The following is a 17,724-nucleotide window of genomic DNA, read 5'->3' on the forward strand; positions in this document are numbered from 1 at the left end:
CATTGTAGTCATTGTTACTTTTAGAATCTCTTTCTTTGTTTCTAAAGAACACAGTTGTTCTGACTCAGCTGAAGCATGCACGTTATTCAACATTGTAATGATGACCGAATACCGACAGTCTAAATTTCCTGTAAATGGAGGTGGCCTCTGAAAGAGATCAGGAGAGAGAAGTGCTAAAGGACTGCATTTAGAGATTCTGATAATGGGTCTATGCTAGGATCCTAGGAATGGAGGGCTCTCAGCATTGGATGCAAGTGTGGGGACTGGACTTCCCAATGGTGAAGAACCAGCCATTCCACAACCAAGTTCAGGGTCCCATCCTCAGGCAGGTTACTGCTGTTAGTACTGCTGCCTGTCAGGATCTGCATTTTGCTTGTGACCATAGTGGTCTGAGATGAGGAGGACTGAACCTGTCTCCCCTAAATCCATTTAGTAGAGGTTTTACATGACACTAAGTGACTGCAATCAGAGCCCATTTCCTGGAATCATCAGCAACAGGAGAGGCAGCAATGTGCTGCTGCACTTGGGGAACTCACTCATTACTGTCACTACCCAAAGGGAATCTAAATAGAAAATTGTTCTTTTGTTATCAAACTGGATTACACTTGCTTTGATTGCAGTTAGCATGGCTTTGCTGTCACTTGGGAATGAAGCCCTTTATACTGTTCCAGCTCCTGATTCTACTTACAGGAATGCTAACAGTCAGAGTTTGACAAAAATATCAGCCACTGTAATAAAGTGAAAACAGAAAACTTCACTACCAGTGCAATGTGTACCCTCTATCAGCTTTTAAAACATGAAGGACGAACTGGATCGGTTTTTGCTCTTTTTCACAAGCTTACCTAAAAGAACCAGAGCAGAAGACAGTTCTTGGTTATGGGTTAGTGCAAGGAAGAGAGAAGGGCTTCCTATCTGGATTCCCATTAGCTCCTTGCATGGATTAAAAATTGTTGTTATTACTGTCATTGCATCCGCCTAACAGTTGAATTTACATTTATATAGCAACACATCCTTGCACTGCTCACAGTATCACAGTATCACAGTATGTTAGAGATTGGATGTGCCACCTGGGAAACTGAAAGGGCTTTTAAAAATGTTGTTGAAGCTAAGCTCATAAATAAGAAGGTAGATAATGTAGCTCACCCACCGATCCATGACTGCTTGCCTGTAGCTTCTTACCCAGAAGCAAGTACAAAATAACTGGAAGCATCCTAACTCTGATGAAGGAGGGATGACTACTGTGGATTTACTGAAAGGCCAAAGTGTGCACAGGAAGAACTACTCCAAACTCATGGTATTTTACTGATATAGTAATGTCCTTCAAACTTTCTTGAGATAACACAATTAATAGCAGGTGGTACTTCATATTAGAGCTCAAACGGATTAGGTAATTTTTAGAGCAGCATCTAGGAGATAGGGAATCTAAACTACCTAATAGAAAGAGCATTTAGTCCTGACACCACATGTGCTCATCTATCACTCTTAATTATTTACAATAATGCATCCAGTTAATATTGGACTACTTTTGTCTTGAGGTTGTTCTCCATCAGAGTGGCTTAGTGATCTGTTATTGTTTCAACTCTGTGCCTTAGACCTCCGGTGATGGAAACTGTTTTTTCACTGTTGCACCCTGGAGCTTCTCTTGAGTTTACAGCTGCAAAAGAACTGGGACATTCATGGAAACATACCTTTGTGGGCAAATTGCTGGCTAACAGCACTTATAATATAAACTGCTATTTCCATTATCAATATGTAATTAATCGTTTGGGATGTGTGTCTTTGTTTGAGATTCCTAGCAGTGAATATAATTATAGCACAACAACAAAGTTCAGATTAGGCCAATAATAAATTCAGAGCAGGTACTTTTAACAAAACTACAAAAAAAAACCCACTGGCAGCCCAAAGAACAGCAAATATTTTAACTATTTTAAACCAAACACTGCTATGGGTATCACAGTATCACAGTATGCTAGAGATTGGAAGGGACCTCAAAAGATCATCTAGTCCAATCTCCCTGCCGGAGCAGGAACACCTAGATAAGGTTACACAGGAACGTGTCCAGGCGGGTTTTGAATGTCTCCAGAGAGAAGGAGATTCCACAACCTCCCTGGGCAGCCTGTTCCAGTGTTCTGTCACCCTCACTGAGAAGAAGTTTCTTCTCAAGTTTAAGTGGAACCTCTTGTGTTCCAGTTTGTACCCATTGCCCCTTGTCCTATCATTGTTTGCCACAGGGAAGAGCCTGGCTCCATCCTCGTGACACTCCCCCTTTATATATTTATATACACTAATAAGGTCACCCCTCAATCTCCTCTTCTCCAAACTATAGAGACCCAGCTCCCTCAGTCTTTCCTCATAAGGGAGATGCTCCACTCCCTTAATCATCTTAGTTGCCCTGCGCTGGACTCTCTCCAGCAGGTCCCTGTCCTTCTTGAACTGAGGGGTATCTGTGGTGCTGACTAGTCCATCCTCAGTCATATGCTGAACTTTACAGCAAATTCTGGAATTAAAAATAAGGACAAGGAGGCACTTCTGACTTGACCTGTTTTACAAGATGATGTGGTTTTTAGATGAGGAACCTGTGCTGGGGAGTGCAGCCCTCCTACTACCACGTTGCTGGCGGACCCTGGAGAGGAAGGTCTGTGCATCTGTCAAGGACTTTTATTTAACATCTTAATTTTTTTTATTTTATTTAAATGTCAATTTAATTGGTCTCAAATTTCCCTGATACCATTGGCACTCACTTAGCTTACAAAGAGTAATTTAGGCACAAGGACATGTATGGGGGCCTGCTGGGGAAAACCAGCAAACTTGGTTGGGAGAACTGGCGGGGAAGATGTAAAACTCTGATTTCAATTGTGTCCAGGTTACTTCATTTGCTCATACACAAATTCTGGTTACAGGTTCAACATACATTTCCCACAGATTTTCATGCAAATGAGCATCTCTTACATTAATTCTGATGCAAAGTAAGCATGAGGCAACATGAATTGCAGTTACTAGCTTTCCAGAATGATTATGAATAGATTTTTTCCACTATTCAGCTATTTATGTGTGCATATTAAACTCATTTGTCCATTTTTAGGAAAAGAATGGCATGAAACCAATCCTACCTCAACTCAGCCCTTAATAGAAGTGAGATTGCTCGTAACTGAGACAAAGTGAAAGAGAATTAATGTTATGGCATAGGGGTGGTGCTGGTACACAGGTATCTGATAAATGCAACAATTTAAATATGAACCCTGTGAGAAATTGTTCTTCAGCACTTCTCAACAAACGATAAAAATAGAAAATCTGGTATAACAGCATGTGTGCATTAGCACCTAGATACTGCTATGAACACTAAGCCGAAAATAGCTCTTACAAATAGAGAAATAATTAGCAACATCGTTCATTTACCAGAATCACGACATTGTGCATTCCTTCCTTCTTCAGCTGTTGGAGGTACTGTGGCAGACCTGCATAGTTCACTTTGTCATAGGTAAAGTCCAGGCGACGCTCCATGTAGTCAATATCAAAATGTTGGACATCCTAAAACATTTTTAAAGTAAACATTGCATTAGTAGTGCATTCAGCTCTGGAGTCCTCAGTACATGGACCTGTTGGAGTGAGTATAGAGGAGGGCCACAAAAATGATCAAAGGGATGAGCACCTCTCCTATGAGGAAAGGTTGAGAGAGTTGGGGTTGTTCAGCCTGGAGAAGACAAGGCTCTGGGGAGACCTTGTTGCACCTTTCTAATACTTAAATGGAGCTTATAAGAAGAATGGGGACAGACTCTTTAGTAGGGCCTGTTGTGGTAGGACAAGGGGTAACGGCTTTAAACTAAAAGAGGGTAGATTCAGACAGGATATAAGGAAGACATTTTTCATAGTGTGGCTGGTGAAACCCCAAAACAGGTTGCCCAGAGAGGTGGTAGATGCCTCATCCCTGAAAACATTAAAGGTCAGATTGGACAGGGCTCTGAGCAACGTGATCTAGTTGAAGATGTCCCTGCTCATTGCAGGGGGGTTGGACGAGCTGACTTTTAAAAGTCCCTTCCAACCCAAACTATTCAATGATTGTATTATTCTATGACTGAAATATTTGATATGGAAAATCAGAATGTACGCAACTGCATTTCTAGAGGTAATTAACATATGAAATGAAACCTAAGAGATTGGCTATAATAAGTGTAAATAATCATCAGGGGAGATTCAGCTCCTATAAAGTTACACGGTATCAATGGACAAAATGGAAATGTAGATGACCTAGATTAGCAACTGTTTGGCAGTGATATGCATCAGAAGTACCATAATTTATTTTTAAAATGCTAACATCTCATAGTGCATAACAGTAAATCCACACCAGAATCACCTGCTATGCAGCCAAGAGCAGCACTTAAACCTTGTGTTCAAAGCCTACTTTAAATGTTCTTTTAAGCATTATAAAGATATTACATGCAAAACCACTACATAAGATTATGGACAGTCTTCGTAGGATAAATCACTTTTCTGCTATCACAATTGTATTCCTGTCACTTTGGATTGTAGAATTAGCATACACATTGAAAAATTCATACTTACGTATGGGATATCATAGTAGTGCATGCGATCAACAGTTCTCTTTAAAACATCAATGCTGCCATAACCCCACCGGGAGAGATGAAATCCCAGGGACCAGTAGGCAGGCATGTGAGGGCGTCCAATGGCCTACGGCAGGAATAGGAACGCAGAAGTGCAAAGGGTGAGACGAAGAGAAATTATTCTGAAACACCAGGAGAAGCTCACAGCGCATTTAAGCCACCAAGATCAGGGCACAGGTATCAGACACCCATGAAATACCTTCTGCTTTCTCAGAACAGCTCGTTGTACAGCATGCTTGCTTCAAAAAAGTGCTTCTCCTGGTGGGCCCTTGTCCTTAGCAGAGGTTCTGAGTGACACCCACCCTGAACATCACTTCTAAGAACATCCCAGTGGAAGACACAGTGTCTGAAGCCCAGGGTAACATTAAATGAGGGTCTCGCTAAGGTCTCAGCCTCCACACAGTAGCACACGCCTTCACTTATGTGGCACACACTGGTAGAAACCCAGCGTGGAGCCTTGCACAGCCTGACCCATGCCAAGTCCACAAACCCTTTGGTAAACAGCAGGGAAATCTCTGATGCAATGCAGCAACAGCAGCCTTGCTAATTTCTCTTACCACATCCAGCTGAACTAACTCATCAAGAGTCTGGTGTTTGTTTGAGCTCTCTGAAGTTTTAATTATATTTACACACCACCCTGACAAAATGCAGTTACTTATGACTGAGTGGCCTTATTGCTCGCCCACAGCATCGTGTTGCCAGGCATTGACAGACCTCTTCAAGGTCAGAGTCACTGTTTGGTCCCAAAATTCTCAAGTGAAACAAAAGGTACATATGATTTTATAAATATTTGATTTCCAGTGGCTCCAAATAATCCAGCCATAAATTGCATGAGGAAACTCAATTGAGAGCACAGGGGAGTGGAGCATCCTGCTCTGCTTCCCCCCGTGAGAGCTGCTCTGGTAACCTGGGGCAAGCAGCAAGCAACCACAATGTGTCTGTTCTAGAAATAAGCTGAAATCTGACATTGCCTCATTAGCATACACTGCTGTTTTCTGGGAGACATCTCTTGAAATCCTTACTCCAGTTTTAACAGTTAGATCCCATAAAATCAACCTTTGTTCAGTATTTCTAACATCCTTGCAGGCAATACATGGAAAGCAAGCAGCAAGCAAGCACCCATGACTTATTAATCAGTTGCATCTATTGATTCTCTTTGGCTAAAAAACTGTTCCTCCCTTATTTCCTTGTGGATCTTTATAGTTAGGTAATTATACTAAGAAGTGAAAAAGAACAAAACTTGCATATTGGCAGCTAAACCCCACCTACCTTAATTAAATAAAACAAGGCACTCTTGGCACTCTGTATCTATTGCATTGCTAAGCTCTCTAGAGACCGCAACACATAAAGGCACATCTTCCTATGGGATTTTCTCCAGTACAAGCCTGCCCTGAGAAAGCAGTGCTGAACTTGAAACTGCTCTAAAATGTGTCAGAGATACTAAAGCTGGTGAGATGTGTGCACTGCACTGGACAGAGAGACAGATACAGGAGAGAAGTGTGGAAAAGCAGAGGATGTTTTAATGCACCACAGCTGGGGGAGCACACAGGGTAAACTGCTTCCAAATAAGAATGAGTTGTGAACAGACAGGCAAGCTTTAAGCATTAAGCATTACAAATTTGGCTACCAGTGTGCTTTTCCTTGTTGGGATGCTGCTATCTCACATAAGACAAAGCAGGAGGAGGCCAGAAGAAGTAACAAGGCTAATGGTTTGAGTCCCTTCCATGAGGGATACTCTGGATGAGCAGCACAACTGCACTGAGCACGTGCTACTCATCCCATTCCACTGGACTTAAGTCCCTCCACTCACCTCAATATCTGCTTAACCTCCTAACTTGGCTGGGGCTAAGCTCTTCGGAGCAAACAAGCAGCTATGAGGAGCATGCTCTGGGTGCAGCTGCACTCAGCCTTTGCTGCACACCACTGCATGCTTGGGGGAGAGGCCCTGGAGAGATGAAGGTGGTCCCTGCCACGTAGGGGAGGCTGGTGGGCAAGAACATGCCATTGGCACCATGGTGCAGCTGTTTCTAGCTTGTGTGTACACACCTGATCCCCCCAGACCATCTTTCAGGCTCTGCTGGAGTTTTCCTGTGGAGAAGTGAGGGGGGGCAGGGTGGCTCAGAGCCATCTTCGGGACTCCCTGTGAGCAGCACTGAGGTGTCCAGCAAAGCGCAGCAAGCCTCAAGGCAAGCAGTCTGCTTCTGTCACAGCCACACTAGCCATAGTCAGGATAACTTCATCTGAGGAGGCAGCAAAGTTTATTTTGGACCAGCTAAGGCTGCAAGATGAGCTCTGTGAGCACCACCACTTTGTGCTCCTGTAGCAGATGAACATTTCCTGTGCTTTCTGTACTGCAAACAGAGTGACATCTACAAACAAGGTTAAAAAGACAGAAAAACCAAAATAACTCCCTAATGAAATCAAATGTTTTGTGCACAAGCTTCTCCTCTTGGACAAGAGGAAGAGGGAAACCAGCTGATAAATATTAATCCTGCAGCTGAACTCAGATCCCAGTGCCCTGGCAGTGTTCCTATGTGTCTATGTGTCACCCACTGCCTCTCCTCAAGCAAACCCGGACACAGGAACCACCATGCGGGTGACTAGCCTGGGCAGCCCTGCTACAGGTCCTGCAGTACCCTGGGTCGCTCCTGGCTGGGGAGGACATCAGCCTGGACATCACCAGTACAATGTGTTTCGAGAGCTGGATGGGGATTTCCTTCTGCCTCTGTCCCATCGAAAACTCAAGTAGAGCACCAGCAGGGATAGAGGTGGAGCTGTGGCCACTGCTGTGCTGGCCAGGATCCTTCCCAAAAGACACATCCCCAGCCCTGGGGTTTGCTGAGGTTCAGCTGCTCACCTTTACAGGACAGTGCTGTCTTGCTTGCATACAGCAGAGCTGCCCACAGAAAGGCGTATTTTGTGACAGCATCCTTCGAGGCATTTGGGATTACAGCTGAACCAACTGAAGAAAATTCACCTTGCAAGCAAGATATTAAGTTTTAAAGCAATTAGTTCCCCAGGTTCACCAGGATGGCACATCTATGGTGAGCTTAATTGAAATCAGCAGAACATTTGAAGAGGAAAGATGAAAACAGGGCAGCTGGGAAAACAAATGTTCTTTTTTCTAATTATGCTGTGGACTCTCTCTAATGGATCCCCCTGAAGCTTCCTGATAAAGTAACTGACATATGGTACCTACGAGCAGATGGATCAGCAGAGGCAGGAATGTAATTTCGCAAACCTGAAAATGCATGTTGGATTTGATATATATTTAGGATCTAGTTAATTCGTATAGATTGCATTCTGCATACAAATGATCACAAAATGCACTAGGCAGAGAAAGCCTGCTTGGCAAAATTGACTTCCATAGAATCAGAAAAGGTAAATGAGGTACGGCAGGGGAACTGAGAGAGGAAAACATGAGAAATGCAGAAACAGCAAACATATGGAGTATCCAAACTGAGATAAGAAAGGTGAAGGTATGGTAGTGCAGAGGCAGAAAAGGAAATAGATCCTATTTTCTGTTCTACAATTCCTCCTGCACTTGGGTCTTAAATAACTCCTGGTGTCGGTAATAAGACCACTGTTGGTTTTGCCAGATTTACATAACTTGGCTTTATGTAATTTATTCTTTTTAGATGCACCTAAGAGCTGATGAATGTGGGAGATGCCCTGGGAGCAGTGAGAGAAAAGTTCAGTGAAAACATGTATCTCACAGCTAAAAATCCATGCCCAGGGAACAGGTGACCTGTATTGGCTTTCCCTGAGCTAAGAGACTGGATAAATAACATTATCACTATAAGCATCAAGGATATCAACTAATTTACAAATGCTATATAGTAAATCAGGATCCTGCTCTATAAACACCATGACCAAAGACTTTGGTGCAAGAGAGATGGCTGAAGAGTTACGTCCTATATATCATAGAACCCATAAAGAGAGATACTCTTTCACGTGCTTACTTACAAAGGAGGTGAGCTCTCCAGCAACACAAGCACATTTAAGATTGCTAAACTTGCAGCCTAATTAGTCATATAAAACTACTTTTGAAGCTTGATATTTGTTTAAACTTCCTTTCTTTAAGGAAGAGCTGTAGGAGGAAACTATAAAAATCCAAGTGGGCTAATGCTCTTGATTTAGACACAGAAAGTGTGTTTGGATAGTGACACAACAGCTAAATTGCATAGATGCTCCTGTGGCCCAGATATCTGTATCCAGCTCATCTTCTGTGGTTGAGGCAGGCAAGTGAGCACTGTGGGCACCTAGGCAGGCAGGTGGTAACCTCCACTCAAAGTCTATGCACAGAATCATAGAATCAACTAAGTTGGAAAAGACCTTTAAGATCACCAAGTCCAACCATTAAGCTGAACTTTGTCTTAGGAGAGCAAGAAGAAAAGCCCTGCAACTGCTTAACTATTAAGAAGATGCTCACAGCCTCAGGGGGCTAAAAATTTTAAGGACTTTCAATACCAAGGTCTTCAAACCTTCTGTGCTGCACAAACACTTATCGGCTGCTTATTCTTTTCTGGGGAGACCTATGCGTTCAGCTGTGATACTCTCACTGACTCATCTGTGATAAACTAGGTACAAGCAGGTTCCCCACGTTACCTCTCAAATAGGAGGCTGGACTAAAGACCTTCTGAGGTTCCTTCAGTCCAGAACTATCCTATGGTTCTGTAAGGAGGAAGTAAACCAGCAATTTGTTCTTAAAACAGAATTGGGAGACACGCAGACAAGCTTGTCATTGGATAATTTCTGATAAAATAACGAACCTATTAACAAATTCTCTCCAACCAACAGATGTTAGGTGTCCATTTGTTTAGCTATAACTCTGCTGAATGTCTTGTTATACAGCTTATATTGCAATGCTACACACTGCTACTCTCTCCTGAAAGGCCATCGGTGGACTTGGCAAGGGTGGACTGGTATTAGATCAGGCTGTAGAGCCTCAGCTAGGCTCAGCTCAGTGGCTGAGCTCTTTAGTTCATTTCTGCTTTTTCTTATCCTCCTGCAAACTAACTGAGGCGTTTGCGCTGAGATTTGTGTTATATATCTGTTCCACACACTGGACCTCTTCTGTAGTAGAAAAGTGTGATTATCGTCAAACATATGTAGAATCATAGAATCATAGACTAGCTACAGCTGGAAAGGACCTTAAGATCATCCAGTTTTAATCCTCCTGCCATGGACAAGGACACCACACACTAGACCATGTCACCCAAGGCTCTGTCCAACCTGGCCTTGAACACTGCCAAGGACGGAGCATTCACAACTTCCTTCAACAACTACAACAAACAACTACAACTACAATACAACTACAATATGAAATACATAAAGCTGTGGCAGGACTATCTCTGATGTGCCCAGCACAGTGCTCCTCATGGCAAAGTTTAGGGACAGCAGGGAACAAAAGAATAAGGATGGAGATTTCTCCTTCCCATTGCACAATGCCCACCACATGCCCTGCTGCTGCTATCACTGCTGTAGTGCTGTGGTGTCACTGGAAAGATGCATCCTACAGCCCACTTTGGCTCCGAATAAGGCACAGCATGGGGGACAGAGGCATGGGCCTCTGCTCCCTTCCCACTCCCTGCATCACTCTTGGAGCCCATTTCAAGCGGATCAGCATGGGCCAGGAGGACGCCCAAGGCCACCACGGGTTTTGCTGCCACCTGTCCTCACCCTGAGGATGCACAGAGAGGCTGGTGGCCCTGGCAGGGCAGCCACCATCACCCCTGATCACCACACAGGGAGCCCCACCCACAGCACAGCCCATCTGTCCCCAGCAGGCCACTCAGCAGTGACTCCGGGCAAGAGCCCATGGGCTGCTCCAAAGTGCTGGCAGCAAACTGGAGGGGTGCATGGGGAAAGCTTGTGTAATAAAGAGACTCAGTAAACAGCTTCACTGCAAAGCTGTCCTAACTCACTGTTATGGAGGGAGCTGCATAAAAGCCCTGAGCAGAGCTAAACTCCTAAATCATTCACAAACTAGTACAGCAGGGGCCACGCTCACATCTTGAAGTAGCACACTGAAGACAACAGCATGAAATATTTGTGTAAGCTGTGGAGCACTTTGCTCTGGATACAGTTCCCTTGCTCTCAAAATCTTTGCACTGGCTGGCTCCTGGCCACCCTGCATACCACTGGGACCTTCCCAGAGAGGATGCCATGAGTGGTCCCTGCAAAACACCCCTTGCAGTGATTTTGGGCACATGTTTGCACAGGCAGAAGGCAGGTGACATTTCCCCAAGGAGCTCGATGCAGCAGAACAGCCTGGTCCCAACAGGGTACCCTGCAGCTGTGAGCTCCCAGAACACCACTTCCCTGAGGAGACCCTTGCAAACAGACAAGAGAGCCAAGGGATGCTGCTGTGCAGTGCCTTGCCAACATCAGTCACACTGCCCATTTCCACCCCCTCTGCTTCCTGAGAGCATGACAATGACCATGCAGCAGTCTCCTCTCAGTATGACAGAAAATACGATTGAAAAATAAAGTCTTTTCCGTCTCCTTCACCTTCCCACAGATCTTGTGCATAAAAGCCAAATCATTACCCAGAGACTAATAATATGGTAATTGTAACATTTGCGATCCCGGAATTTCAGGATGTTTACTGAAGGAGTTATTATTTCACTATGAAATTGTTACCATGCATTCTTTAAGATTCCCTAGAGAGCTGAGTGCAAGCTCGGAGAATACAGAGTAGGGGACTTTTTTGTCCTGGCATGTGACATGTCTAGTTAGGAGACGCCCACTGGCTCCCCTTTACCTTGTTTTCATCACTCCAGCTCCATTTCCAGGGAGGCAGGGGTGGCAAGTGAGCTGCCAGTACTCATCAGCTGGGGAGTGAGAACTCTCATTTTATTTTCAGCTGCTGGCCACCTGCTAAGCCACCGAAATGCTGCCTTCGAACACCAGCAAAAGGCTTTGAAAAGAAGCAAGGATGGCTCTAATCCCACCATGCTCCCACAGCGACTCCCCTGAAATAGGCGTTTACATCACAGGGACCAAAGCTACAGCTAGAGGGAGAGTCGCTTGACTTGTTCTTCTTTATTTGTTGGGGGTTCTGGGGAGGGGGGTTGTTTGGGTTTGGTTTGTTCTGTTTGACTGCTAATGTGTAAGTTCAAAACCCAGTTTGCTGGTTGGTCTATGGCACCAGGGGCAGAGGTGGCTGGTGGGAAAGACATGCAGAGGGAGCTGGAAACCTCTGAATGACTTGGAGGGGCACCAGCAGCCTCTCACCTCTCTGGGAGGCACCACCTGAACCTCTCTTGGAATAAGAATGTCTAGCAGAGCCTACTACACTGGGGAAACTCCAGCCCTCCCAAACAGTGTCACAAGCAAGGCTTTCCCCCCTCTATCACCAAAATATAACCTACCAATACTTTCCTTCTGGGCTAAACCTTCTTTTTCCCTTGGTCCAAACCACAATACTTCTGTTTCCACTTCAAGCACTATACAAGAAGGCATGCATGTGCTATGGAGGCTTTGAAAAGCTAGGAAAGACAGTATACTTGCTGAAAATCAGAGCTCAAGCCTATTGGTGGGGCAGCAAACGGTAAGGCAGAACGCACACACATCTCAATGTGAGCTCCAACTGCTTGGCCATGGAATACCCTACCACAGGCTGCTTAGCACCTCCTGTTGCAGCTTAATCAGCAGGGTCTGTATACATGCATCCCCCTTCTTACAGAGAATTGCTCCTTCTCAACTTTGTTCCACATTCTTCACACTGGGCACTGGTTTCTTTATGTACAGAGCTTGATTCTGAAGTGACCATTTTCTGTGCAGGGTCCCAGCTAATGGGCACCTGGCATTTGGTGATCAGGAAGAACATTTTACCTGCTACTTTTTTCGGGGCAGCCCTCACTGGATAAGAACTGAATGTACACTCCCAAAACAGCTATTTGCATGTGTACTCTCCGTTCTTTGGAAAACACTGGGCAATTGGAAAGCAGCTAGTTACGCTCTGTGAGACAGCAGTAAATACGCTTTTTCACATCTGTGCTCTCCAATGCAATTACATAGGTTTTCATTAGTAAAAAACAGGGTGACAACTCCAAAACCAACAGGCAATTCCAGTAGCAAACAAAGGCATGAAGCCTTTGAAGTTCATTCAACACCTCTGAAGTCTGGCAGATGTAAAGTTCCCAAACATTCCCATCTGTGCACTACCTACATTGTTTTCTCCACGCGCAGTGTCAGAACACCATTACAGCCATGTAGTGAAGACTGTAAAACTACCATGGCCTGGAGAAAAGTAAGCTTGGACAAATTCCTTTCTCATCATTGCATCCCTTTAATGCACTCCTCTCAATAGTGAAATGCTGCAGGAAAGACTGTGCACTGAACACACAGCCAGACTGCTACCTTTAGACAGACCTCTTGCAGATGCTTGAGCACATGCCACTATGGACCTGAAACTATGGCCTTGTGTGAACAAGTGAGGACAAGGTTTTGGTTGTGCTGCCTGCTGATACTACCAGATACTGACGCGTGTTCATTACAAGGTACTGCCCCGTGTGCCATAGGCACTTTTCTACTAACCTCTGTGTATTGCTGAATTACGTTTTCAGGAGTTGGTCCAAGGAAGACATAGAAATCAAGGATCCCTCCAATAGTGCGAAAAGTTAAAGATGGGTTTGGACTCAGAGAAACATCTGAAAAGAGAAAAACAGGTTCTCAGTACAAATCAGTTCTGCACTATATGTGGGAATGCTTCAAAGCGGCGCCAGGGAAAGTTCAGACTTGACATTAGGGAACAATTTGTTACTGAGAGGGTAGTCAAACATTGGAACAGGCTTCCTCGAGATGCAGTTGATGCCCCAAGCCCTGGCAGTGTATGAGAGGCATTTGGACAATTCCCTTAATAACATGCTTAAACTTTTGTTCAGCCCTGAAGTGGTCAGGACTAGATGATCACTGTCGGTGCTTTCCAATTGAAATATTTTACTGTACCCTATCTTACCATAAATATATACATGCTGGACTCTTCTATGTGCATAAATGTATCCTGAGGCAAAGATGACACATTCAAGTCACTACTTGACACCTTGTGGGTATGAATGGATGAGCAAACAGGACCTGGATGTAGGCTAGCAATTGTCCAGTGTTTCTGGAATCTCCTCTTTCAGATTGGCATTGTGCAACAATAAATCACAGAAAACCACACAGAGTAGATTTCACGGATCCATTTGCCTCAGTTTCATTTATATATAAAAAGGAACCAGAAGCTTGTGTTCAGGGTTCCTTTATGCTATTTTAATCTTCTAATTGGACGTCATTGGCTTCCAGGAAAAACTGATTTTATAGACTGAGCAAAGATTCCCCTTTTCTGAAATTATAGCACTGGATTAATACAGTAAGGTGACCATGGCAACACACAAAACTATTCTCCGCAGGCAGAACATAGGACTAAACTAAATTGATTATGCCAATCCCAGAGGAAATTTCTTCCACCTTCTCCTCTACCTGTTTGTGCATCTGGGTTTTAAAAAGAAAAAAAACAAAAAACAACCCAAAACTTAATAATTTTTTTTTCCTGAAAATACTTCACCTTATTGAGCAGTCGTTCTAATGAAATCCCTTTGAAAACTTCATAGCAATTCCTGTGACATCAGTTATGGAGCAGTCACTTTTATTTGAAAAAGCACATTGAAAAAGCAATCGGTAAAACAGCTTTTTATACCATCTTTCTATATGCAGTCTATAAAAGAATCCATATATCTTCTTACCTTGTGCATTGGAGTTCAGCAGGAGAACACCATGAGCATTGGAGTCAGCTTCTACACACAAATAGAAAGGGTGAACTCCATAGAGGTTAGCAAATGGCTGAAATACAAACAACACGTTAAGTATGGCTTGACTAGTCTATTTTTCATATTTTCTGTTAGCTATGTACATATGGGAAGACAAGGAAATCAATTCATTCATAGTTAGAGACTTGTTTTGAAAGGTCAGGGATTTTTTTTTGTCTAAACTGGTATGAAGTTAAATTGATAGAAAAGAGTTATTTTTTTTCTGCCTCATCCTGATGGTACTTTTTAGTCTCCCCTAAAAAGTTAAACCTAAATACTCTGCCAAAACCCTCTAAATGGCACTGGTAAGAGCTGCTTTGCTAGTTAAAATAGATTCATCAACCACTGACTCAAGTTTAGCTGGACATCTAACAGGTCCTGCTGAAGTCCAGCTTCTTTGGATGAACATGGATTGAACCAAGCATGAAATTAAATGCTTTCCTGAACCAGGATCTTGTCACACAAAATACTTTTTTTTCCCCTGGAAACTAACTGCATCGTGAGAAAGCTTCTGATAAAAGGTTTCAAAGTTCCCTCAAAATGACTCACGGTATTGTCATTTAATTAAACCTTAAGACACCTGTGAAATGTGTGACATTCAGTGTTTGGCACTGATTCGCGTTAGCAGTGCTACCATACCAAGAGAGGTGGTCCCTCAGCAAAGCTATACCTCACCACCTCCTTGTGGTGGTACAACTTAGGACAATGTGCTGCACAAAGTGAATTACCTCTGGTGCCTGATCTCTGCTGAACATGCCATAGGTAACAAAGTCCATGCTGTGTTTGAAGGATGGGTGCTCATGTTCACCAAACCCATACACCGAAGTGGATGGCACAGTAGTTGTGATCTGAAGATACTGGTTGGAGAAAATCAGATCACTGAGGGGACTGTCCCACCTACAACAAACAGAGGGGGACATGATTAGTTTGCTTCTCTTTGTTATGCATCATTTGAAGTTCATATCTGCCTGCTTATATTTCTTCTGTATTTTGGAGACTAACAGTATTTAAAAACTACCACAATGCTAAATTCTGTGCAAACCTCTACCACACTTAACCTAACACACACTGAATTCATCTTGCAGTGGCTGCAGCTATCTCGTCTACTGATACAATAAAATGCATAATTTTGAAAGGAACACTAAAGTGAGAGAAGACACTATCTGTAATCCTATTACCAAAATAAGTGGTTGCTTGTGGTATTTCTATGACAACCAAACATGGCGGACTAAAAACTGTTATTACGCAGTGGGGTTCAGAATCCTTAATGGGAACAACAGACATTTCATATTACCAGTTTTTACTTTCTAATCTTTTGCTGGATCAGGACCCAAATACTCGTTACCCCTACTTTATGCAGGCACCTGAAGCAAAGGGATAGGTTCCTCCAGACTGCTTGAATGAGATGTTTTTAACATGATGACTCTCTCACTTCTCTCACCAGTTTAACACCTTGATTTCTACTGAATCATCTGTGGACACGGGCTCACGTTTTAATTAGGTGTTACATTCTGTTTTCTATCTCTCGTGCTATAATGAGCTGTGTGCTAGATGGGAGAGAATATAGTCAAGCTGTGGAGAAGTGTTTTGTTAATGGCACTGTGTATGCCACGAATACCACATTTAGATAGCACCCTCTCGAGCCTTGTTTAGCCTGAATTTGTTACAGCTAATTAAAATAAATGAGCCAAAACCATAGAGCATACAAGTGGCATAACTCTCCTTTTAATGGTCTTTTGTCAATGATTTTGACAAAATTAAATAGTTGATCAAATTGGCCAGTGAATCAGAACCGGCCTCACTATGCTGGCCTCTCTTTGAGGAAGCAAGGATGGCCCCTCACTGAGATGCCCAGAGATGGCTCCAAGGTACCCTCCTTCCTCTCCATTCAAAGCAGGCACAGTCTATCCCTAAAGTGTCCTAGTTTTAAGTCAAGCACACACAGTGGTCTGTCTTATTTTAAAAAGGTCTATTTGGCATTTCTCACAAGCAGGAAAAGTAAGAATTTGTATTTAAACCTTGATTTGGTTGCTTGCCAGCAGCAACCCTCACTTCCTTCCATCATCTCCTCCACCTACACACAGTACTGAATAAGGTTATTTTTTATAGGAAGGTTAATGCACGCAAAATATCCCTGAGAATCAGATCCACCCCTTGGCAAACAGAGGCCTTTCTGCAATAAGTTGCTGCTGTGTAGGAACAGGGGTGGGCTCTGTGGAGCTGTATTCCTGTCCAAAGGAGCACCATCACGTAGCTCTGCTCTATGGCAAGGCGGGCACAGCCACTGCTCTGAGCAGACCATGGGATTATGCAAAAAGCAAAGGATGCCGGAGGGGAGATGCTCTGGGAAGAGCTTGAATATCTGTCCTAACTCATTGAGCTCTCTCCATGATGTCTGTTGAGAGGACATGAGGCTTTGTACATTCATGGTACCCACATTATGGCACTGACATTTCCCATCGTGAGAGCAATTAGTGTTGCCATGACATTAAAAATGCTCCTTCTGCTCAGCAGAGGAGGGTCACTGGGGTGAAGCAAACTCCAACCCTAGCAACAACCCCTCTGCCCCACCATGTCTTTCAATGGCACAGAGAAACTGTTTCATACCTCATGCATTCCCTCAGGCCACTGTCATATGCTCAGCTTCTGCATGGCATCACCAAAACAGTGCCTTGGTCTGCTTCCCTACATCTCTCAGCTCCCCAGGAGCTGCCATTCCCAACAGTGCAGCTTCCCATGCTGCACTGCCAGCAGCCATCGTTCTCCATCAGCGTCATCTTCCCCTAGACCTCTGCTTACCAGAACAATATCTAGTATTATCTGTGACATAAGAAGACTGGCAATGACTCTTTCTTTTCTCTGGGCACCATTTTGTCTACTCCATCTGAAAGAAAGCATGAATAGGTTTTCCCCTGGCATCCCTCTCTGCCTCCACTCCCAGGTGATGTCCTTGTGCTCTGCAGCACACTGTGGTAAGCTGCTGTATTACTCTATGCGCTTGCTTGTGTTGTGTTGGCAAAAAGCAATCTTTTAAATGAAAAAAAAGAGATGTCTGAAACACTTGGAGACAATAAAATAATGCTCTATTTCTCCTACTTCCCTTCCTGCTGAAGAAGAGAGCAAACAGAAGGGAGCAGAAAATGACACTGTGTGTGTGGTTCTCTGACAGTTCTACAACCCATAACAGTGCTGTGATGGACAACAGAAGGGATCTAAAACATCTAAAAATACAGCTGAGAAGTTGTTCACTGTCAAAAACCCCTACCAGCAGCTAGACATGGCAAAGCCTGTGAAGAGGAGAAGCCTTTCCT

General features: G+C 43.8%; 1 protein-coding gene across 1 annotated transcript in view; it reads right to left on the reverse strand.

The window, feature by feature from the left end:
* LOC133219214 (sucrase-isomaltase, intestinal-like) overlaps positions 1-17,724 on the reverse strand; it is a 60,793-nt gene that overhangs the window by 31,333 nt on the left and 11,736 nt on the right. Inside the window, exons 6-10 of the mRNA XM_061366384.1 lie at positions 15,142-15,310; positions 14,351-14,447; positions 13,164-13,276; positions 4,561-4,686; positions 3,397-3,528 (exon numbers count right to left, since the gene is read on the reverse strand). Of these exons, the coding sequence (XP_061222368.1) occupies positions 3,397-3,528; positions 4,561-4,686; positions 13,164-13,276; positions 14,351-14,447; positions 15,142-15,310 (637 nt within the window). The remainder of the gene's footprint in view (positions 1-3,396; positions 3,529-4,560; positions 4,687-13,163; positions 13,277-14,350; positions 14,448-15,141; positions 15,311-17,724) is intronic.

The sequence above is a fragment of the Neopsephotus bourkii genome, unplaced genomic scaffold (genome assembly GCF_033783945.1).
Source record: "Neopsephotus bourkii isolate Nb327-2 ecotype Australia unplaced genomic scaffold, CSIRO-AGI_Nbou_v1 NB_1328, whole genome shotgun sequence".
In the NCBI taxonomy this organism is placed as follows: Eukaryota; Metazoa; Chordata; class Aves; order Psittaciformes; family Psittacidae; genus Neopsephotus; species Neopsephotus bourkii.